At 38.3% G+C, this 25,610-nt stretch overlaps 1 protein-coding gene across 1 annotated transcript in view; it reads right to left on the reverse strand.

Moving 5' to 3' along the window:
• Positions 1–6,515: 6,515 nt before the first annotated feature.
• LOC308386636 (polypeptide N-acetylgalactosaminyltransferase 10-like) overlaps positions 6,516–25,610 on the reverse strand; it is a 99,149-nt gene continuing 80,054 nt past the window's right edge. Inside the window, exons 7-14 of the mRNA XM_080866317.1 lie at positions 24,925–25,042; positions 15,821–15,928; positions 13,597–13,818; positions 11,864–11,980; positions 10,233–10,382; positions 9,554–9,788; positions 8,436–8,651; positions 6,516–8,351 (exon numbers count right to left, since the gene is read on the reverse strand). Coding sequence (XP_080722443.1) covers positions 9,624–9,788; positions 10,233–10,382; positions 11,864–11,980; positions 13,597–13,818; positions 15,821–15,928; positions 24,925–25,042 — 880 coding nt within the window. The 3' untranslated portion in view covers positions 6,516–8,351; positions 8,436–8,651; positions 9,554–9,623. The remainder of the gene's footprint in view (positions 8,352–8,435; positions 8,652–9,553; positions 9,789–10,232; positions 10,383–11,863; positions 11,981–13,596; positions 13,819–15,820; positions 15,929–24,924; positions 25,043–25,610) is intronic.

Consider the following 25,610-nt stretch of genomic DNA (forward strand, 5'->3'; position numbering starts at 1 on the left):
AATGCCACAGATGCCACAAGCAATGAGGGAGCGTGCAATTGGCATGCTGACTAGAGATGGCACGATACCACTTTTTTATGTCCGATACCGATACCGATATCATAAATTTGGATATCTGCCGATACCGATATGAATCCGATATAGTGTTTTTTAATCAACAAAACTGTTTTTTAAAATATCTTGCTGCATTTTGCAAGTCTGCAAGTTCATACTCAAGTTTAAAACAACAACTACACTAAAGCTATTCTGTTATACCTGTATACAAAAAAAATATTTCATAGTTCAGCAATACTGATCAATCTAATAAACTTAGACCTACACCAGCCTCCCTATTCTGGTATTTTAAAGAGTACTTAGCGTAAATATTAAGCAACCTAACTAATAGGGTTCCAACTCCCAGCAACAACAAAAATAAATAAATAAAAAATAGGGAACCACCCCTCACGCGCCACTTCATGATGCTTAATTGACGTAATCAACCTTAATTTGATGCAGTGTAAAAAAAAAAAATGCACAGAAATCAATTATTTTTCAAGAAATATTAAATAGATTCAACATCTTTCTTCAACAAAATTGCAGACTGCACAGATGGTACCCTCCCAAAGGAAAAAGTACTATAGCTTACTATATATATTAGACTTAATAGTTACTATATACAGTAATTGACTTCTATTCATTTTACATCAAATTAAAACTTTGGGTGTCAGATAATTATTTATTAAAAGCTTGACATTTTAAATGAGAATAAGAAAGAAAAGTATGTCTTTGTGCCCCCTTTTCCCAGTTAATGCCCTATCGGCCCCCCTGGCTAAACTTTGCTAGATCCGCCCCTGCACAGTTACCAGCCGTCAGCTATGTAGAAAAAGATCCTCGAGTAGAAAGTAATATTAAATAAATTCTAACAACAGCTGATCAAGCTTAAACGTGCTGCTGTTGTTCAGCCGCTGGTTTCCTCTTTCTGGTGCAAAGTGGACCAAAAACAAACAAGAGAGACGGACTCGCGACAGAAAAGCCGATCAGCTGATCATTTAAGCAGTTTCACGATTGAAGTAGCAGCCGGAGAGCGAGAGGCAGTCGCTCGTTAAGCTTAACGCAGGAATGCTTTACAAACATTCAGAGATGGACTTACACACTTGCTTTACTTCTCTCGGTGATATCTTTGTCGGAGATGAAATGCCAGGTTGCTAGCGAAGCTCCACATGCTATCCAGACCACCATCAGGTCCCGCATGCCACAGCCGCTCTATCACGTGATGCCTACTGCTCCGACGTGCTAACGTTCTGAGGTGAGTTACGGCGTGTTGCAAGTTTTGTGAGGTGCTTTCGTGATATTTAATGGATCGGATTACATTTTTTATTTTTCTCCGATATCCGATCCAGTAATTTAGGTCAGTATCCGACCGATACCGATACGTAATATCGGATCGGTCCATCTCTAATGCTGACAGCAGGAATGTCAACCAGATCTGTCGCCCGTGCATTGAATGTTCATTTCTCAACCATAAGCCGTCTCCACAGGCGTTTCAGAGAATATGGCAGCACATCCAACCGGCCTCACAACCGCAGACCTCGTGTAACCACATCAGCCCAGGACCTCCACATCCAGCAGGTTCACTTCCAAGATCGTCTGAGACCAGCCACCCAGACAGCTGCTGGAACAATTGGTTTGCACAACCAAACAATTTCTGCACAAACTGTCAGAAACCGTCTCAGGGACGCTCAACTGCATGCCCGTCGTCCTCATCGGGGTCTTGACCTGACTCCAGCTCGTCGCCGTAACAGACTTGTGTGGGCAAATGCTCACATTCGATGGCGTCTGGCACGTTGGAGAGGTGTGCGCTTCACGGATGAATCATGGTTCACATTGTTCAGGGCAGATGGCAGCTGAGAATGTCCCAGTTCTTGCATGGCCAGCATGCTCACCGGACATGTCACCCATTGAGCATGTTCGGGATGTGCTTGACCGGCGTATACGACAGCGTGTACCAGTTCCCACGAATATCCAACAACCTCGCACAGCCATTGAAGTGGAGTGGACCAACATTCCACAGGCCACAATTGACAATCTGATAGACTCCATGCGACGATGTGTTGCACTGCATGAGGCAAATGGTGGTCACACCAAATACTGACCGGTTCTGGGTCCCCAGACCCCCAATAGCGCAAAAAACTGCACATTCCAGGGTGGCCTTTTGTTGTGGGCAGTCTGAGGTACACCTGTGCACTACTCATGATGTCAGATCAGCATCCTGATGTGGCACACCTGTGAGGTGGGATGGATTATCTCAATATAGCAGATGTGCCCACTACCACACATTTGGACTGATTTGTGACCACTGTTTGGGAGGGATGGTTATATTGTGTATCTGGAATGAATTTTAGGTCTCTACGTCCATCCCATGGGGAATGGGAGCAGTAACAAAGGTGTTGCGTTTATATTTTTGTTGAGTGTAGCTTTTCACGTGTAGACACGTGTAAAAGTCCACTGGACTCACATTATACACATTGTGGGCAATTTTTCAAAAAACAGTATTAATGATGTGAAAGGATATGTCTGTGAAGGTTCTCAGTCATCCAGGTCATCGTAGTCTAAGGAGCTTGCAAAGAAAAGCGTCTGGACTTCTTTAAGTTGCTTGAATACGTTTCACCTCTCCTCCAAGAAGCTTCTTCATTTCAGTTCTGGATCATTAGGGGGTCCATTGTCTCTCTTGGGGGGACACTCCCACAGAGCTTAAATCTGGAACTCTCCACCATTTGACTCTAGAACTGGAGAAGCTTCTCAGATGAGAGGTGAAACGTCTTCAATCAACTTAAAAAAGTTCAGGCGCTTTTCTTTCCAAGCTCCTTAGATGATGTGAAAGGATATATCTTTAAAAAAAGGTCCTTCCTTAACCAAAACCAGGAAGCAAATGAAAACAGTGTGAGGCAAAGTGCAAAACTCTCTGCTGACAAATTTGTGACTTGTACCCATCATTACCCTTCCAACCTTTAAATCTACATTTTTCAAAGTCGTCCACTTTCAAGCTATTTGATAGAGTGGTATGAGAACACACAGTGTTTTGAGTTTTAGCTATAGTGTGCTCTAACATGCTGCACTACTAATATATTATAAGTACCTTGAATTATATGTTATCGCCATAACAATCTGCCCCCTGCTCTCTGCTTCTGATCATTTCTCTTGCAAGCATTATTCCTGTGATAGTTTCAGACAGCTGTCAGGGGGTGAGAAAAAAACAGTGAGTAGTATTCAGCATACGCCGTTTCTTTTATGTAAATTATAATCTTTTTTCTGAGCTGAAGAATCATTTAGCGGCAGTTTGGCTCCTGTACATGAGAGCTGCATTTGGACACCTGCCTGGCGTTCAGGCAACCTGAACAGAATATATAGCATACTGTCTAAATCTGTTAAAAGACGGAAGTGGCGGTAGCATATGTGTCGCCAACAACCAGCAAGGAACTGGCTGTTGTACAACAAAGTGCAATTTCTGCTTGTCGCTGTCAAAAAGCTGTTACTCTACAGCTTCAGTCAGCAGTTTACTCACCCAGACTGAAGGGGTTTATGAAAATATAACAACAGGCATTTAACTGCGTGACTGCGCTTCAGACAGATGAGGAAAAAAGAACAAAAAGAAAAGCTTTACCCGGAAGAGGTGATGATGATGAAGAAGGTGTAACACTAATTCTGACTGTATCATATCAAAAGTTGTACTTTAAATGTTTCTGCCAATGACTGTTCCTTTGATTGTTCAGCAATCCACCAACGCAAGACATTTCTATGATTATGTGAGAGACACATTCTGGCTTTCATTCAACCATGCACATAAAATAAACTTGGTTTTGGCTTTGTGACAACCGGACGAAAATAGATCCTCTCTTAATATGCAATTAACAAGCAGTTTGTTTTCATTCGGTGTCACATCACCTAAAAAAGCTTTAAGGATGAAACTAATATGTGCTTTTTTGTGTTCCAAACAGTCAAGCTTGTGGAGGATTTGGCTCAAAAACATCGCCACCAGGTCTCTGGTGGCCTGAGGGTGCCACTGCGACACTACAGTCATGACTTTCTATTTGTGTGTGACAGCGGGGCCATTAATAGCAGCAAAGCCCTGTGGGGAAGCAAGTTAGCTGTAATTATTCAGCTATGAGCAGAACTGGTCTGTCACACTTTCCACAGCTCCCTCGCGGAGCAAATCTTAGGCAAGGAGGAGATTTGGGATATTGCAGTCACACTAGACGGAAGTGTTTCCCCACAGAGTAAAACTGCACTTTCGTAAGGGATCATTGCAAGTTTCACTCAAGACTCTCTAAAAGCTTTATCTCCTACATGTGATTAATACATTTATTACCCTGGTTAATACACATCAAAATAAATGCTCCTAGTTCTGCAAATATATTATCAAGATTGACAAGATATATCTCGACTCTAAAGGAGAAAAATGGTCCTATTCTTTCATCACATTTTTGTTTTAGGGTTTGTCTCTAGCTTGCATCTTTACATTTCATGCTGTGCACTATTCATATCACACATCATCAAAAAGCAGTGAGAGCAATTGCAGGGTTATAATATGATAGAGGTGAATGTGAAGCTGAATGTGCTACTGGTTCAAAAGAGTGCATTATAGCTCCAGAATAAGTGGCTGTAAACTTACAAGAAAGATTACTATATTGAAGATTATCTGCCATTTGCTTGTGATTATTTATAGATTTGTGCAGAGTTTGTAATGTCAACATTTCAGTCAGAACAACACCTCTGAAGATAATAAAGGGAATGAAAGTATTTCAAATGCTATTTTCACATGAGAAAGACCAAAGAGCTTGTCCACTATTTTGTGAAGGTAAGATTGATTACATGGCAAAACAATATAGATTTAACTGATCATTAAAGAAAGACAAAGGACAAATTCAAAGACATATCCCTTCTGACTCGGTCTAAGATATGATAGCACTACCTCTGTAAAACAAAATAGATTTTAACTGGCACTGAGAAATATGAACATATTACTCCAGTATCAGCAAATTTATAGTGGCTGCCTGTTCCATTTTGTATTGATCTTAAAATCTTACTAAGCTTTAAATAGCCATGTTCTGATTTTTATGAAGAACTTGTTAGTCTCCTATATGCCTGGGTGCTTACTTAGATTGGTGCATGGAGTGCTGGTTATTCCAAGGTCTCAGTTCATAAACAAAGGTCAGTATTTAGTTTTTTTATGCTTTTAACAAATCTGATATTTTTTAATAAAGAAAAATGCAAAACATGGCTTCTGTGAAGCCATTCATAACTATCAAGAAAAATGCCACCCACCTGTCTTTTCAGTCATTTTAGATATTGACTGTATAAAAACTAATATTTGTGATGTTTGTCATGTTTTTGTAGCAACAGAATCTTCAATGAACTTAAAAAAAATAAATAAATAAAACTTCCCTGATTAATCACAGCTGAATTCATCTGCTGGACTCTACAGTATGTGTGTGCTCTAAATTGGTGTAAAAATGTGCATTTTAATATGTCTAATGATGACCATGATATGTTTATTGGATGCTGGGTCTTCAACTCTTCTGCCTAAATTTAAGAATTTGTTCATACTTGTACTGTTTATATGATTCTGCAGCTGCACAAATATGTATTCATGACTGTATTCATGAAGTAAAACTGTTTTGTTTTTTCTCCATGATAAGATAGAATAAGTACATGCTAGAAGTTTAATAATTCATCCTAACTTACTCTCCGATTTCTGCTTCATTTTCATCTCATCAATATTACTCTACCCTCACTGCATGCAAAAATCTCCAGGTTAGGGGTATTTCTGCAGTGGCTTCCACTGTTTGTCTGACCTTGATGGCATTAGACAGCCAATAATTTCTCGGGAACCATACTCCGGTATTGGATTTGCCACTCAGGTTGATGACTCACTCTGTCAATAAAAAAGTGAAAGTGCCGAATGAACTTTGGGCCTCAGCAGCTGCTGTCCTTTGCAGATAATTGTTAGCTTGCTGTGCAGGTTTTATCCCCAGACTGAGCAGAGATGATGAGTTTGCGTGACCTCTGTTTTATCAGATTTCCAATAAGATGTTTTCAGACATATACAGGTGCTGAGTCAAGGATCTGCCTGATCATAGGTTATCCATAGGTTGCCTGTTACTCTAGAGTAGCCGGGAACATATTCTCTCTGTTAAAAAATGACTAGTTTCTCACACAGATTGGGTATATCAATGGTATGATTGTTCCTTTCAGTCATATAGTTTGTGCAACAATGTTTGCATATTATTTTGGGACATATTTGAATTTATCCAACAGGTTGAACACAGTGCTTAGTTTTGAGTTGATTTTTTTCTTCTGTTCATTGTATTTTTATTCAGTTACATGAATGGATTTCTGTTGTTTGTTCTGCCTGTTTTGCATACCATTTATTGGCACCACTGACTGATACGCATTTTATTGACGCACATATTCTGCCTGCAGGCTTGTCTACTAAAAATGACACTCTTATACAACTATACAATTTTCTCATCTCTGCATGCAATTTCTCATGTGTCACATTTGCAAGTAAATTAGTAATCAGCATATGTGTCTTTTATTTCTTTCTTCTCTAAAATGTCATGTTTTTCTGCAGCTGATGGTGGAGACAACTCATCACTATGATAGTTGAGAAAATGGAAGTGAAGCTTCTAACTTAGCCACTGTTGTGATATGATTTATTTCAACCTGAACTATGTGAAATTAAACTAGTGGAAATGGCAAAAGATTTTTTAAAAAGCAATGCAAAAGTGAAACCTTTGCTCCAATTTAAGTTTTAAAAATAGTTTAGTAAGAAAGACAACTTAACTATGTATAGCAGTTATTAAAACCATTTCACAGCTTTATACACAATAAAAACACGCTGATAAACTATAAAAAGAGCAGAGGGTAATAAAACTTACAGTAGAATCATGCGATACACAAGTGCAAAGTCAGTAATAAAATACTGTGTATTTAAGAAAAAAATATTTTAAAAAATAATTAACAATATTTCTTAAAGCTAACTATGTAGCGTGCTTCAGTTCGGCTGGTCATTCCACAACTGCAGAGTCCCTTTTAGTCTCCAAGCATGAGGTGAAAACAGTCAGCAGGTCCTTGCATGAGGATCCCAGGCTGTGCACCAGAGTCCTGAAATCCCGAGATTTTGAATCCAGTTTGCAAGAGTTTCCTAGATGAAGATAGTTATTACTATCGACTAAAAATAGCATATTTTTTGATGATAGAGATCTGAACAGATTTGAGCTCCTGGAAAAAAAATCTATGCAAGAATGTGGACATCATGCACACTCCATGCGGAGAGGTACAAACCCAAAATCTTATGCTGTAAACCACTGTGCTGCCAATTCTGGACCTCTCTGACCGAATGATCTGTAGATGTGTTTATGAAAAAATGGCCGCCCCTCCCTGAGCCTGGTTCTGCTGGAGGTTTCTTCCTGTTAAAAGGGAGTTTTTCCTTCCCACTGTCACCAAAGTGCTTGCTCATAGGGGGTCATTTGATTGTTGGGTTTTTCTCTGTATGTATTATTGTAGGGTCGACCTTACAATATAAAGCGCCTTGAGGCGACTGTTGTTGTGATTTGGCGCTATATAAATAAAATTTAATTGAATTGAATTAAAAGAGTGCACACTGGTTTCTTGCATTTTGTTTAGAAATCAACAATAAAATGATAATGAAACTTTTGGGAGACAGGGCTGTACCCTGAGAATTCCTTTAGCTGTTAGAGAATTGCCAACACATGCAAACAAGCAAAGTGCAACTTCACTTTTGTTTTCTGTAAATGGCATAAATATCTGTTGGTTTACAACTGTTAATCAGTACACATGAGAAAACTGCTTAACCTTGCCTCAGTAGTAGTTTAGCATAGCAGAACATTTAATGAAAATATAATTTTAAAAAAGAAGTTTTTACCTGTAATTTACCAGACAACACAAAATACATTTTGAAATGATGTTCACGTAATATTTAGTTTGTTTATAACATTATACAAAAAAGTTCACTTTAAAGTCTTTGTGCCTTTGAAAAAAGTATATTTTTAGTAAATCTACACACTGTGCAGGATTTTGTCCCTCCTCATTTTCTCAAGTTGTGCCTTTAAAGAACTTGGTGCCGTGAGTAAAAAGATAGCATTGACAAAAATATATAAATAAATGAAATAAAAACTGGATAGCTCATCCATTAAATCCAGCAGTATCGGCATCAGTATCAGTATTTTTACCGCAGTCAAATTAAGTTTTTTCCTCTTATACATTTTTGAGGTCCAAGTCTTCCATCTTTAAAAGCTCCACATTTTCAGGGTTTCCACAAGGCAGTCAGGTCTCACCATCGTTCTCCCATCCTGACGATAAACAGAATCAAAATATTATCAAAATCACAGATTTTATAATAGGCATTTTAAAATAAACTGTGTCTTTGCACTCACTGAGCGTTTCGGGTGCTGGTGCTCAGGCAAGCATGTCCTTCTTTTATCTCCTTTCCCACGACAAGCTTGCGCTTCATGATTGGATTCTGGATGTCACTGCTTGTGGTCCCACCAGCTCTTCAGCTCTCAGGGACTGCACTAGATCACTGTACCACAGGGTATGTCTGGAAAGCTGTGTCTTATTCACTTGTAGCTTTCATTCATACCTTGACAACACTGAAACAAAGGGAAGATATACAGGTTCCATAAATTCTGAGACCATTATAGCTCTATTTAACAGGCTTACTGGGTAATCCTTAAGGAAGTTAAAAAAAAGGCAAACTAGCAAAACATTAATGATAATCGTAATGGTGGTTTCGTGTCTAGTTTCTTCACCGTTGTTAAATATTATTGAAGTTGCATCAATAAATGTTCATCACATTGGGCGACATGAAATATAAATATTTTTTAAAGGAGTAAACTTCTTTAAAATCAATCATAGGATTAACACACTGCAGGCCACAAAGTCAAAAAGTCACGATTTTTACTTTTAGTGTGAACGGCCATGATTTTGGGTTTGCTTCGCACACTTTACAGTTTAACTGTGAAGTTTTGGCAAATGTTTGCAGGCAGATCAGCATCTTCCATGCAAAGTACATAAGACACCAGCATTATGCTAGAGAACAAAGCTATAGCGAAGAGATTTTCGGTACAGCACCGTATCTTTTTGCAACCAATTTCACCTAGGGAATGCCAGCAACCACTTGCAAACTGGTTGGGGAACACACAGGTTCCTTACTGACTGACGGTTGCCCAGGTGCAGCAAGGTCTGTGTGACCAGGGCTTTATGATTTATGAGCATGTTTTCCTTCTGTAGTGAGCCTTGACCCTGTTGCCTTACACCGGTTATGCTGGCTGCAAACATAACTACTGGAAGCAACACATACAACCCTGTATGGTGTTTTATGTTTATCAGCCAGGCAAGGACCACTTTTAACATAAAAGTATACTCTAAAATGTACTACCAATAATTTCACGAGTCTTCAGGCCACTACAGTAACAGTGTGAGAAATTAAAAAGCAAAGTAATTTGTCCATTTCAAAACAAAATCAAACATCTCTTCCCTCAGAAAGACTCACTTGAACAAAGATGACCTTTGAGTCATGATCGTTCTTTTTGGAAGACGTGTCATCTCACTGTTCAGTAAGCTCAGTTGGTGCCCTGGTTGAAGTGCTCCAGCACAGTGGTGTTGGTTCTTTCAAACAACCACAGCTGGCTGAGAGAGGCAGGGTCACACGTGTTCATGAAGACTCGCCGCTCACTCGGACTGCTATCAATACAGCTGTTACTGACGGGATGATACAGACTCTTATCCTGGAGGAAAGATAAACATATACATATTATACAAGAAGCTAACTTCTTCACAGGACATTTATTTCCTTCTTTATACAAAGAGAAAAATCTAATACTCTGTGATTAATACACATTTTAAAGCCTTATACTCCACAACGATTAAACCTATTTCTCAAACTTGTTGGTGTTCTATATGGCATATGTACACATTACTACCGGCAGGATGTTACACTTTGCTCCTGCAAAATTTAAAGTGTCTATCGACCTTTTACCAGGCACACACTGAAATACTTGACATTTCAATTTTTATTTATTTTTTTATTTTTACTTTGGTGACTTTTTAACAAATATAAAACCTTCCTAAGGCCAGGACAGTTGGAGAGCATTGAATAGGATGAATTAGTAAATACACTAATTTTCTACAAGCAGTGAACTCTAGAATTTCTCTATTTCTGTTCATCATACCTTTCTGTACCGCCAAAGCTGGTTTCCCTTCATGCCGTGACAGTCATACAGGGTGACTGGGCTGCTGTGGGAGATGGCATCAAAGCACAGCTTCCTTGTATGTATGGGGTCACCCACCCGGATATCCTCCCTCCAGCCAAATGTTAACACCTGCAGGGAGCACATCTGAGCTGTAACAACATCTGACTGTCCTTCCTTTGTCTACGTGAAATTTCTACCTTTTTTTCTGTCAGATTGATTTTCTTGTTGAAATTGGGGTTATTATGGTAGTGTTGCAGTGTTACATGGTGTAGAGATAGTAAAGCCGATAAAATAAGCATTTTGGATTTATTTGATTTATACAATAGTTTCTCCACATCAGTGTTCAATCGATCTAGCCCAAATAGTTGGAGGTTACATTTACACTCAGGTCCATAAGTTTGTGGATGATGATACATTTTTTAGTAGTAATGCTGTACAAAACCACAGTACACTTAATCAATTAAGATATACAGTACACATATGAATCACTTCCTTTTGTCACTAAAGTTTTTACTGTCTCACCCATTAAGAGTTCATTTCCTATGATCTGTTACCAAATCCAAGTTCAACATTTGGAATCAAATCCAGTTTTTATTTTTATTGAACTTTTGATATTAAAAGAAAAATGTTTTGCCATCCTAAAACATATGGACTGCACCCTATGACCATACAAGCTGCAAAATGTTATGGATGTGATAACTGTACACATTTGGTCACCACATTCTAATTAGAAGTTTTGAAAAAACAAGCTGTTTTTCCACAGGGAAGCATATCACTTTGCAAAAGTTAGAATGAGGTAACTCATTCTCACTCACTCACTATGTGTTAATAGACCTCTCTGCATTGAATCATATCTGTTATTAACCTCTGTCTCTCTTCCACAGCATGTCTTTATCCTGTTTTCCTTCTCTCACCCCAACCGGTCGCAGCAGATGGCCCCGCCCCTCCCTGAGCCTGGTTCTGCTGGAGGTTTCTTCCTGTTAAAAGGGAGTTTTTCCTTCCCACTGTCAGCGAAGTGCTTGCTCATAGGGGGTCATATGATTGTTGGGTTTTTCTCTGTATCTATGAAGTGCCTTGAGGTGACTTTTGTTGTGATTTGGTGCTATATAAATAAAATTGAATTGAATTGAATTAATAGTACTATTAAAATGTATCTCAATTAAGTGATTAGACTTAATTTTGTACAATTATAGGATAAAAATGACAGGGCCAAATGTAATTCAAATATAACAATTTAAATAATGGGACAAATGATCGTTCTTTTGCAGTATTATTTTGACACCGACGTCTTTTCTCCACCTGTTAATTTTCTTTTTTATTTGCTGTTTGTTTAATTTAGCCCAATTAGGGTTTGGCTAAAAATGAATAGCATGACATTAAAAAGGTCCACTTTCTGTCTGTCTGTTTAGTTTTTTTTCCCTCCTTAATATACCTTGTTGGTAAAAACACACTTTCATTAACATGCTACTAAAGTAAGAAAACAAATGAAAATAATTTACCTGAAAAAAAAACAGCTTGTTAACAACCCATCATGTTGCTAGAACATCATCTCAGAGGCTTTAGGATATGAACTGAAAACCCAATAAGCTCATTTAAGAGGGTGCCCTTACCTGTCCGTGACTCCACCCCACCTCACCACGGCCTTTCACACAGTTCTCCAAGCGGATGGGGCTCCCTGACACAAAGTGTTTGACCTCCATACACATTCCACTGCCCACATTCTGTATCTGAAAAGCACATATATAACTATGATAAACTGACATAAACCAGAAACCCATAAACATGCTGAGATTACAATACACAGTATAATCTCCGCTCTTAGTCCTACACAAGTAAATCCATACACTGACTGTAGTCAGCAGATTGATTTTCAGTTTTATCTTTTTTCTTAAGTTCTTTTTTGTGCACTTCCCATGTAAAGGCTTGGAGGCATTCTTTGCCTTCCAGGAGTGTAACTAGGCACCGATAGGAATTGCAGCTTGTTAAAAATACTAAAAAATAGTGTGTTATTGCAAACGTGTTTCATCACTGTTTCTTGTCTTTTTATACCACTGAGAATTCTTTAGCGCGTACCTCAATCCTTTATACCTTTTTAACAATTCTTATCAGTAATCTATTTTTCTTAAATCAAAAAACCCTCAAAACATTACAAGTTGAAACCAGTAGAAACGATTTTCCTGCCTTAAGCTAGTTTTTCGTGAACTTGTTACAGTCACATAATACATTCATGATGAAATTTTACAGTGAAATTATAGATTTTTGTTAAGTCTGTTGAAAATTTCAAACTTTGGTAATCTGTTCCTAAAAGAAATTATTTTTGGCTTTGGCTGATCATAGGATAGGGTAACTAGAGTTGTTCATATTTCCAACAGCTTTACTTCTGTGGCTTCAGTTTGGGTACATTGAGAGCAGAATCTGAATATTGTGAATACACTAATTTTTCTTTCCATGAAATGAGTTAGCAAAAGAGCCCTAAGGCATGAAACATGATTCCCAGACAACAAACAGGGAACTACAAGATGACGATATTTTCAAAAGAAAGCTGGAAAAATACTTTGACCTTTTCATTACGCAGAGTTAATTTTCATACATTTTGTAATAATTTTCATCTTGATTTGATATAATTATTCATCTTGCTTTTGCCACGAAAATATTCTCTGCAGCACAACTGAAACATGCTCATTAACTGTCTGTTTTCTGATACTAAATGATTTATTTGAGCTACACACCGCAGTATTATATAATATATCTATTTGAATTTATTTATAGCAGCAGAATACAATTTAGCATCCAGGTTCTGAGCTAATTACTTTCAGCAAATAGTTTGCGTACAAAAATTGGTGAGTGATTAGTAAATATTCCCTTTGTGGCTACAGGCGGATGCTCGGCTATTTAAAGGGGAGTTAATGGATTGGAGAAATAGGGAATTTTGCAGCAGATGTCAGAGGCATGTTACACATGTATGACCAAGTGCAGCTAGATGTGACTGTGTGGAGTCATGTTCCTTGAGCCAGCTGGTTACAATTGGGGGCTTGTCCGGGATTCTAAATGAAAAATCAAACACGAAACATACCCTATGCCTGTATAGTCTCTGGAATTATGAAAACACAATGGGAACAAAGTTGGATTCACAGATTTTTTAAAATGTATTTATTATTTTTTATTATGACATCTAACTGCAGACATGTATTCAGTTTAGCGATTCCATATTCATTGTACACACAAAAACCTTTCCAGATGTGTTTTTTCATTTATTTTTTAGTTTGTATCTCTATGCATACATCTATTTATTTAATTTCTCTACATATATGAAAGCAGTTTCATGAACTAATCCAGCTCTTACCTCTCCCCAAGCAGCAGCAGGAGGTTCTACTGGTGGATAGTGTTTGGGAAGATCCCAGGCCACTTCATTCATAAACCACTTAAAGCTTTTACAGTTTAATCGGGTCCTCAGCTCTTTCTGCGCTGTCATGTCACCTGCAGACAGGTGCCGATACTCAGGTCGACGCTGGTACACATACTCTGCGTATTCGTCCATCCAAACTTCTGCTACACGTTTTAGATTCTGAAATCAAGTTAAAAGGAGTTTCACATGGTTGGATTAATTCTTTAAAATAGTTTTTTGTTAGCAGACAATTCAAATTTCACACAATAGGAACCTCTAACACATTATCAATAATGGGAGTCATAAAAAAGGTTTAAGGGTCCACTTATGAGTAATGCAAACTTTAACATTCCCATTCTCTTCAATTTGTTGTGGCTTTATACTTTAATGCAGCGGTCCCCAATCCCCGGGCCTCGGACCGGTACCAGTCCGTGAGTCGTTTGGTACCGAGCCGCGACAGTTGAGGCTCAGGTGTGAAATGTATGGTTTTCAGGGTTTTTAACAGTTTTCAGCATTATTTTGTTATCGTTTTTATTGTTAACTCGGTTTTCCTCCATCTTTTCACGTGTGTTATGAATAAACCTTCTTTTTTTTTTGGTACTAGTTTTATTTTGTTGTATTTATCCGCAACACCTTAAAGGCCGGTCCTTGAAAATATTGTCGGGCATAAACCGGTCCGTGGCACAGAGAAGGCTGGGAACCACTGCTTTAATGCATCAACTATGTGTTGTGTCAATGGATTCTGAAGCTGTCTGTGTTTCCACCTGCAAACAAGTACCCTAGTATAGGTCCTTTAGTTCCTGACAGTGAGACCAATTATATGGAGAGCTGCCATGGACTGGTGTGAACTATGTTTACCTAGTATGCTGGGTTTTTTTTTTACTGTATATTTGTCTCTAGGAATCTGCCAAGACAACGGCATTTTATTGCTGCCGTTTTTGACCATTGTATTTGAGCTACATATATTGAAACTGACCTATAGAGTGCTCTCTTTGATTCAGCTTTGATTGAAATGATACCTCAACAAACGGGAAAAAAAGAACTATCCGCTTTTATGTAAAGGGTCAGGTGATTCAGGGACATCAACATTTCAATGAAGCTAAGTTAGAGACTGTTCCTCAGAAAAACAAAACAAAGCCAGTTACTTTCAGCTACACACTGAGCTATACCGAGCCATGTTTCAGGCTGAGAGCAGAGGCATACATAATGAATGGTGTTTGGCTACACCTCAGATGATTAAGCACTTTTAGACAATTTCCTATTCTGTGTAGGTGCTGAAAAAAAAATAACAAAAGAACTTAAGCTCATTCTTCACAGTAGCACCTGGAAAGGCTATAAGTTGTAGATAGTGGATACCCTGCATATTTCTGCCTCTTGCCTGGTGGTCTTTTATGAGTGAATGCTGAGCAGACTGTAAAGTACACTGAGATGAAAGAGTAGTGTACTTAGCAGAGGATGCAGAAAATACAAACCCTGCACCACTCTGTGTGTGCATGCAAATGTATAGCATGTGTGTTTACATGCAGGGTTAATGTATGTTTCTGTTTACTTGTTTATTGGGGTTAATTAGCTAAAGGTTCATTTAAAAGGCAGGGATGCATTCAGCTTCACTGCTCAGTGGACTTCAGAGGCACAGAAGTTGCTACAGTGTGTGTGTGTGTGTGTGTGTGTGTGTGTGTGTGTGTGTGTGTGTGTGTGTGTGTGTGTGTTTGTACTTTTATGAATACACACTTACACATACACATATCTACTAAAAACATCCCATCTTCCATATAACGTCATAATTAGCAGAGATCCAAAAATCATGTTTCTGTATTGCTTTTAAACCCTGAGTGTGAATACAACAAAACACTAGTTTGTCAAAAATCTGTTTACCTAAATGTTTACTCTTGTTTGAAGCATGCTGGTTGACAGTTAATCATTCATTCCTTATTAAAAATCTTACTGGCAACAATAAGAATTTTTTTAAAGGGTAGGGGGTGGTGAGTGTGAGCAAGCATGTGATGGGATGCACCATAATCCAGATTGAATACTCCTTCTAGTACTCCTTAGGATATTATAGCATTATACTACCATATACTACTGTAATTCAGTAAAATCAGAATTATTAGTATATGTATTTTGCTTTTATAGTATGCAGAAAATCCATCACTGATCCACTGCACATAGTGAGAAGAATTACCTTTGCCAAGCTGATCCCACCAGGCACTTTGTAGGGGACATACTTCCTATAGATGTGTCCTACCCTGGAGCAAGGGATGTCCTCCATCCGACCACCACACATCCACAGCTTCAGAGACACAAAGAGAGGGAAAGAATACTTTCATCTGATGAATCTTTATGGTGTTTAGAAGCTTTGCTCTTTAAGATTCAAAGAGATGCACAAAGGTAAAGCAAGGTGAAGGAAGGAGATGACGACAGAGATGAGCAGAAGACTGATGGCTGAGCAGAAGGAGGAATAAGGTACAGTGATTCGAAGAGGCTTATAAATCCTGGGAGACCAACAGGAGAGAGAAGATGTAATAAAGATGAGAGGACAGAGCAGAGGAGGCAGGGGGCACAAAAACAAATTATGCCAAGATGGTGACCTGACTTCACCTAAGAAGGAGGACCAGATGAGAAAAGGTCTTTCTGACAAATCACTGATACAATGCTTATGTTACGACACTATTAGAATATTGTTGGTATTCAAAAAACACAACTGGTTTACTAAAACTTCTGCCGTTTTATGGGAAAACAACATTTTTGTTACTTTTTTAATAGCTTTTAAGTACCTTTGTCTGAAGTGTTGTCTGAAGCAAAAACAAAGCATCATTGCTTCTTTTTCTTTTTAGCTGTCTATCTGACATAACAGAGACATTCAACAGTGTGTCTTCATTTTAATCCTCCAGCAATAACAAAGGCAACTGTGATGATTTGCTTACTTGGCTTTCAATGAGGAAAACAGACCATGAGAAGAAAGGGAGGCTATGAAAGGGGCGAGAAATAAAAGAAAGACTTAAATACAGCAGGCAGGATGGAAAATGGGTTTTGTTTTAGCAAAACTAAATGAATAGAAATGAGAAGCTCATTTGAAACATAAGTAAATACTATCAACACAAGTTTGAAGACAGCCAAAGAGAGAGGCAGAGAGAAAGAGTGGTTTGGTGCTGCTGGTCCTGCAAAAAAGTCTGCTAATATGAGACTAAACAGGCTAAACGTGGGGAAAGTTTGACAACTTAGACATGAGCGAAGGAAAAGAACATGTTTTATACATCACTTCTAGTTATACAGACATACATTTCATTAGTTTGCATTTTTTAAATCGTTGAAGGATCGCGGCAAACCCTTTGAATGAACTGAGCCGATCTCTAACTGTAAACCTATTACTACACAGCAGTTCATATGTAGATGTGTAGATACAAAGAATTTTTTTTCTGTAGTTTCCTGAGATGTGTGGCTCAGTGGCTCCCACCCTGCAGAGATGATAACATTGAAACTATAGAGGAACGTAGAGCAGATTGCATCTCAAATGCTGAAGACTGAAATATCAGCTAGTTGTCCTTCCAAGTCATCAAGTGCTGTCAATTCATCAAACCCACAGGCATCTCAAAAATATGCACAGTGTCCTTTGGCACTGAGTTATGGTATTACTCAGACATGTCTCAGTAGCAACATGTCACATATGGATGCTTCTAAAGAATCTCTTGCTGTTACATTTAAATGAACTATTTAATGGATTTTTTCAAAGTTAATGTTAATGCTGCTAAGGTGTTTATGTAATAAACAAAAAGCTGATCTTTTCTTAAACCTAGCCAGCAACTTATGGGGAAGTGAAAACTAAACTTTTAAGCAAATCAAAATAAAACAGAGCAAAAACAGAATTACCTTTGCTGGTGGATCAAAGCACCATGTGCAAATCTGAGATTCTGCCAGATGTTTTTATTGTTGCACAGCTTTTCATATGGCCTGGTCTAGAACCAAAATCAATAAGCTAGCATACACAAACTGTAGATTATGTGAGGAAAAACATTTTTCGAAATGTGGATTTTGAAGTGACCTCACTCTCACCTTATGATTATGAGTTTTTTATTTTTTGTCCTGTCTACATCCCCTCACCCACAACTGGTCACAGCAGATGGCTGCCCCTCCCTGAGCCTGCTGGTGATTTCTTCCTGCCAAAGGGGGGCTTTTCCTTCCCACTGTCGCCACATGCTTGCTCATTGGGGATTGTCTGACTCTGAGGTTTGCAGCTGAATTACTGTACGGTCTTTACCTTGCAAAAAACTGCCTTGAGGCAACTGTTCTTGTGATTTGGTGCCGAACAAATAAAATTTAAGTGAATTTACAGGAGGCAAGGAAAAATAGAAGCCGGTAATTGAATCCCAAATGTTCAAGGAATGTTTAGTGTTTAACTTCAAACAAGTTTGATTATTATTCAAGGATTTTTAGTGATTAAAATACATTAAAAATATTTTTGGTTTCCAATGGATGAATCCTTTTCTACGGGCTGCTCTATGAGATTTTTAGCAGTACCTGCATAGCAACACTTTTTTTTTTCTTCTAGCAGTTTTTAATATCGCTTTTGCAATACAAGTAGATGAAATACCTATCCCGTAGGAACCGCCATAAAGACATGAATCTATTTGTGTTGGGTTTTAACTTTGAGACACTAATGTGTGCCAGTGAATTATTGATATACTTTGAATTATTCTGACAGTCTAAAAATATTAAACTGACAATCTGGTTGGCAACAAAAGGTAAATATTTCAGGTTCTGAAAGCAATTAACATAAACCTTGGCACACATGGCTTGAAAGTTGTATTTTGCTTTTCATTATGAAGACGTTCATTAAACATTAACATGTTTAATTGTTTTGCCAACTGCCGTTTCCAAGGGCAGGAATTAACAGTCAAGCTCAAGCCAAAACATAAAACCTACTCTGGCTCTCTATGTCAGGTTCAAACTTTAACCTCCTAAGAACCAAACTCTTCCATGGCATGCATTTTTAATCTCTCTTTGATATTTGGGCTGATTGGGACCCAATGAATGTAAAAATAAAGAATTGCCAGATTTTTCTTTTTTCCTAATTTTTGTTTCTAAGAAAAATGAGAGCTACATATGAGGATATTCATATAAAATTTAGATAGAACGGTAGCAGCATAATGTCCTCGTAAGTGGATACCAGGCCCTTGTAGAGCAAAACTGATTGTTTTGGTCTAAATAACCCAAAATGTGATATCCACATATGTGAACGCCAGGTCCTAGGAGGTTAAACACATTCGGGGCTCAAATTTTAATTAAACTTGCAGACTAAGCTTACAGACATTAAAACAATAAGACAAAACCACTGACTATCTAGAAATCTACAAAGAAAAAGCGCTATCAGGCCAGTTAATGTTCCTCTATAGCAGCTCGACTTTCATTAATGAGGCGTGTAATCTCGTCACATGAAAATGTGTTTCACGGTCCAAGTAACATTAAACTCATATATCGTCCAGGCATGAAGTTCTCATGACCCTGTGCTGTTATCACTGTCACTCTAGTACAGCTAGAGTCTCTCTGCTCACATGAGTGTTCACAGCTCAGTTCAAGAAAAGAAACTACAGAACCACTGAATTCACTCCAAATGCATAAATAAAATATGTTGCTGCAAGAAAAAAAATCCAGCACTGACTTAAAGTGCAACAAGAACTTGAGCTGTCTGTACTCGTGTCCAAGAATAAATAAAACATGAATGCATACAGTTTGATTTTCTTCTGTGTTTCAGTGGCCTGGTCATGTGTTTTGCTTCCACTGCATGAATAATAATGATCTAACAAAATGCTCGCAGCACTAAATCTAAAGTCAGTATACAATAGCATCAATTGCATTTTAATGCTCTGGGACTAGAACAACAATCTGAATGGACTGACCTTGTGTGGTTTTTTTGTTTGTTTGTGTGTGTGTGTGTGTGTGTGTGTGTGTGTGTGTGTGTGTGTGTGTGTGTGTGTGTGTGTGTGTGTGTGTGTGTGTGTATGTGTGTGTGTGTGTGTGTGTCAGTCAGTGTTTTCTTTCAACAGGATGTTTTATGAGATGCCTTATGAGTCTGGCGTGACACCTGGACTAGATTTACACTGGATGGCATTACCTTGGCATGCTGAGGAACCTCGGAATAGTCTTTGACTGAGATTTGTCCTTTCACTCACACAGCTTCTTTGTTTTTTAGTTTTTTTTTTAAACCTGCACAGCGTTATAAAAATGGGAGCATCCCGTCTCAGGGTAATGCTGAAAAACTAGTCCAAGCATTTGTTACAACTGTAATCTGCTTGCCCTAAACGCACTCTGAAATGCCTTCACTTGATCCAAAACACTGCAGCAAGAGTCTTAAGAAGACCTAGAAAGAGAGCTAGTTCCCCAACAGAAGCTTCTTGTCAAAACCAGAATCAAGTTAAATTTGCCCAATCTTATCCTGAAAACCTCACAGTGAGCAGACAAAACAGAACATCAGCTTTTGACATTATTCTTCAACCAACTAGAGGCTGGACCAGGGTCACCTGAACTATTACCTTGCAGGCCTACTATAGATTGCTACAGGGCATCCTGAGCACTTCTCCATCTCTTCCTTTCTCTTACTCTCCATCCATTAGCTGTACGTTTTCTCTGTTCCAAAGTTTGAGTTTGTCCTGTTTATTATTTTATTTCTATCTATCACGACGTGTTTCCCCAAAGGGATGAGTTATATTTCTGTCTATATTATAGATCTCATCCCTTGAGTTGACTTTTATTGTGATTTTCTGAAATCACAAGTAAATTTAATTGACCAAAGACCAATATAAAAAAAACTATAATAAGCAGGAAGGGGAAAAATCCACATCAAACATAATATGAGCAAATACATATTATTTGATGATGTTGCCGTGGAAACAAGAACCAGAAAGCCAGTGTACTTTTTATTCTTTCAATAAGATGATTTTATCACAGGCAAGGGTAGAAAAGTTAGTCTGTAGCTGTCTATGTCCATCCAGCGCTAAATCCTGTCATGGTCCTGAGTCTGAGGACTCAGTGTTTTGTGTTCCTTATGCTTTTGTTCATTCAGAGTGTGTATTCTGTTGTGATTTTGCCATTTGTTAGGTTTCTGTTCTTTGCCTGCCTGCTTCCACTTCTCTGTGTTCCCTCTGTCTGTCCATGGTGTTATTGTGTCTGCTCATGAGTCTGCCTGTCAAGTTCAGTGTCCGGTCTGGTTCTCTGTGTCTGTTAGTTTCCTGTTTTATTCTGAAAGTTCATGTCTCATGTCAGTGTGTTCAGTTTTACCTCTCCCCTGTCTCGTTAGCCTTATTGCTCCCAGCTGTGTCTCCCTCCTGTGGCCCATTCCCTGATTACTCCCCGTGTATTTAAGCCCTGTGTTTTCCTGTGCTCTCTGTCGCGTCGTCTGTTTAACTCCATGTCAGTCTGCATTATTCTGTTACCTGGTATTCATTCTGCGTCTCTCTGCCATCTCTCTTTGTGCATTTCGCTCCTCCTCCCGTGAGTGTCTGGTTTAAGTTTTGTTCTTTAGTTTTCCCAGTTTAGGTTTGTTTACTCCCCGCTCTGCTCTTCCTGTTTTGTCACTTTATCACCTCTGCAAATAAATTTTCACTCGCACCCCAGTCAGTGCCTGCATCTTGGATCCTTTTCTCAATTCACCACACGACTGCTGTGCAGCCGTGACAAATCCATAAATATGAAATAACATTCTTTTAAAAACATTTTTTTTTTTCAATTTATGTTTTTAGAAAAGTTTTACCCTGCCAACTATTTGGAAGTTGGCAAATGTTTTCTTTGAACAAATACCCCTTTTCTGGCTCCATCCATGGAGGTTTAATTATTTCTGCCTCCAGAGCAGCTCTGTCTCTAAATGTTTGCATAAATGAAGCTCGTCCGAAGCAATATAAAGACTCCGCAGTTGGTTTTATGCCTGCACTGTCCCTCTCACCCTCCCTGTGAGGTCACATTGCTTCTGCTCTTTGGGCCTTTATGTTCTGACATTATCTTGGTGTGTGAGCTGGAAATGCTTGGTGTTCCCACACCGCTGTCACCAGGATGGAGCTTTAGATTAACTGTACCACTGAGTAAAGTAATTGTGTTTCACATGCAAGCAGGGCCCGGCTGTCTGTGGGAGCAGCGGTTTGGTTGTAAGGATTAGTATGAGAGCCTGTTAATCTTCTCACCTCAGGAGACTGGCTGTCTGCACTATATCAGCTAATGGGGATCTTAATAAAAAGGAAACCAAATTGAATATCTGAGCATATAAAGTAGACTTAAGAGGCACAGCAAGGCATGCGCTAATAGGAAAAATTAATAGTGATAATCTTGACCAAAATAATAACCTTGGTAAAGGGTATTATCTTAATGATTACTTAAGTTAGACAGAAAACTGTATTAAAACATAAAAGCTGTTCTCACCAGGCTCAGCCCTGGGCCATTGATGGCATTAGTCTAGGCCTATCATTTGTTTCACATGCCCGGCTTCTAATCCTCACCTTTTGTTCAGACCTAAAGACACTCAACTGCAGTACAATCCATCATATTATAGTTTTAAAAATGGATTATACTTTTGCATCATGACGCATGGGTATCCAGGTATAGGTGACCTTGGTTTTTGGAATTAATCAGTCATTCAGAAACCGATTTTATTTCCACCCAGACATCCGTACATCAGTTTTCCTCTTCTTCATCTTCTTATTTTGTATAGTGTTGTCATTTATGGCAAGCATTGGGCAAATTCCTTCTCTTATATTCACAACTTTATATACCTACAGTGACTTCACCCATTGGTTTCTTGAAATTTAGACCCCAGACGGTTGTTCTTATCATTGTTTTTTGGAGTCAGAAACCAAAAATTTTGACAAATGAGCGCATTGCTATAATCTAATTCTAACCAGTAAACCTTAAGTTAAAAGATAAGGCCAGCACAGAAGCGCTAAAAGAATCATTGTCTGACATGGCCATTTACAGCTGGCTCCAAAAGCAGGTAAGTCTCCCCATTTCAGACTCCCAAGGTACTACACCCAACTCAATCAAGATAAAAAAAAAAAGCATGTTTACAGCCTGGTACACACAATGTTGAGGATTCTGTAGATGCTTTCACCTTTCATAGAAACTATACAGTGTCTTAGTGTTATTTTTAAAAATTATGGGCATATAAACAGCACAAAAAGGACAGAAATATGTGTTTGGTTGATTATTTCTTTGTAGTAACGGTGCTTCTAATCTGTAACTCACACGAAAACATTGGCGGACTTGTGACAAATGCTGACAAAAGCAATCTGTGACCAGCATGAGGATGAAGTGCCAAGCTGTTGTGGCTGTGAATGTTTCTTCCAGATGCTACTGAGTGAATAAATAAATGAAAACATTTGTAAATTGCCAGTATGTCTTGTTTCTTAAGAGTTCAATAATCCAATCCAGTAAATGACACCCAACAGGAGTCAATAGAATCTTTGATTTGAAGTTTTTCATGGGTGCAACCCACATATTCAAAGCTGCTTCTCAACCCACAAATGCAATTTTCCAAATGAGGTACCATTTAAGGATAATTAGACTGGTGTTAATCAACCAAACACAAATGTCCTTACTTTTGTGCTAAGCTTAGTCAGATGCAGATGTAGTCAAAAGCATAATATATAGTGTATCTAAAGACTATATGTTTTATTAGTTATATTTTTATAATTAAATTGATAAAAATGTGAATGAAAACATGAACAAAATCAAGAGGTCCAGTTCAGTGATTGGTTTACACATTCAATTAACAAGGAAAAGAAAACTGCTTTGATCCCAGGAGGAGACACAAATACCTTTGGGGTTGCATCAAGATGGGATAAATCAAAGAAGCTACCCGCTGTGGTGATGCCTTGTGTCTAAAGGGGCAGCCGAAAGTAGTTCTCTTTCACTCGAGTGGCTCAACTTACCGTGGTCTGAACTTACTCTGATACTAAATGAAGCTTATGCGTAAATTCACTAAGGAAGCTCCCTAATCAGTCATCTGCCTGCTTTCCTGGGTGTTAAGCTGCTTTCTGTTCATTACATCACTACCACTTTCCCACGCCGTCAATCTCAACACAGTCATCATTACTTTAGTCCAATCATCTCCTTGCCCTTGAGCCAATCAGGCTCTGCGTGTGTTCATTTCTTTCTCCCTTTCAAACTCTCATTCATGCAACCCATCTCCACAAGCACCTCAGTCAGAGCTCCGCCCAAGCCTCAGTCTTCATCTTCACCACCACCATCGTAAATCCTGTAACTGCTGGGATTTTGTTCTGCTATGCCATGTGTAATTGAGTCTAATTGCCAAATACGTTAATTTCTATATCTCATGTTCAGTTATTCCAAGTGATTTTTGCTCATGAAAATAAGCTCACTTTACTTCTGTTTCCAAAACAACCAAGTTGGCAGTGATACACAGCTAAATGAAAGCCTCCAAACACAGGACACATCTTTTATAGGCCACAGTCTGTGCTTTGCACCAATTCATCGGTCCTAGTGACCATACTTCTAATAATGCAAACTTTAAGCTTTAATAATAATAATAATAACAACAATAATAACAATAATAATAATAATAATAATAATAATAATAATAATAATAATAATAATAATAATAATAATAATAATAATGGCTGGACTGGTGTAGTGATTCACTGAGCTGGTGTGAGAAACATACTGATGTTATAAATGTGTGCACAACTATTTGTTCTATCTGGTTCTGAGAAACACAAAGGGATTTTCTGTGTTTCTGTCTTCTTCTACTATGAATCTGATCACAGAAATGTTTGGTGAGAGGAGAAGAACACTCCCGTGGACATCTTCCTACCACCTCCACCACCCCCCTCTGTCAACAGCGTTGACGCTAAAGTAGACATAAAAGTAAATAGGCATTACGAGTGTTTTCAGTGCTGTCTGAGCTTGTTAAGATGTGGCTGAAGCGTGTTTAAAAGAGTTAAAAGGAAACATTAGAAATACACTCTCAGCTTGACCCCCAAAGCCAGAACAAAAACAACTCCCTTGGTCCTTTTGAAAAAAAAAAAGTTTAGTATTTTATAGATTTGCCGGAGGGCAATGAAAGGATTATAACATTGTCTGGGAACACCTTTAATTTGCAGGCAATCTTTTATTTAATTTTTTTTTTTTTTGAACTGATGTAATCATGAAAGGCTAAAACTATGGCAGAGTGGCTCCATACAGAACCATTAACAAACAGGTTACAGGCAAGAATATAATCTGGCTTCACATCCTCAATTTAACGTCAAAAACATAATATAATGGATAATATTATCTATACATATTTACCTTAAAGGAGATCTCATACTGCTCTCCTCCCCAGATCTCCAGACCAGTGTCGTATCCTCCCAGCTCCCAGAACCATTTTCTATCCACAGCAAACAGTCCACCTGCCATCACTGGTGACCTAAAAGACCCAATGTAACACAAACAGTCACTGCTTGCGTTGCATTTCGTGAACAGCTTTTACTTAAAACCCCTCACTTATCCATAAAGAGTAGAAGCATCACAGTAATATCAATCCTGCCAAGGACAACATCTAAACAGACAAATCTAACAGCCCTACCTTTTGTGTGAGGCGAAGTGTGGATTTATTCAAAATGACAAACATGTTATCAACAGTGCATATAAATACAGCGCTACTTCAGACCCGTTTCATGAATAATGTGTAGGTTAGTATAGTACTTAAGGTCAGTTAGGGCAGCTTTGTTGAGTAAAATGACATGGTTAAAAGACGTGTATTACACGTGTCAATGCTCTATTTAATGCAAAATACAGTAAATAATGACCAATGTTGGGCAATTAATTATATAGTTACTTCTTCAAAAAAGTAACTGAGTTTTTTGCAGCTGTTTACTTAAAAATGCAGCCAAGACTTTTTTTAAACAAACATTTCAAATTATTTACAGAACAATCAGCTGTTCTGCATCAAGTCTGATGCCACACAAATTAAATCATTTCTGTCCACTATGAGA

This window comes from Rhamphochromis sp. 'chilingali' (genome assembly GCF_963969265.1).
Source record: "Rhamphochromis sp. 'chilingali' genome assembly, chromosome: 19".
Classification (NCBI taxonomy): Eukaryota; Metazoa; Chordata; class Actinopteri; order Cichliformes; family Cichlidae; genus Rhamphochromis; species Rhamphochromis sp. 'chilingali'.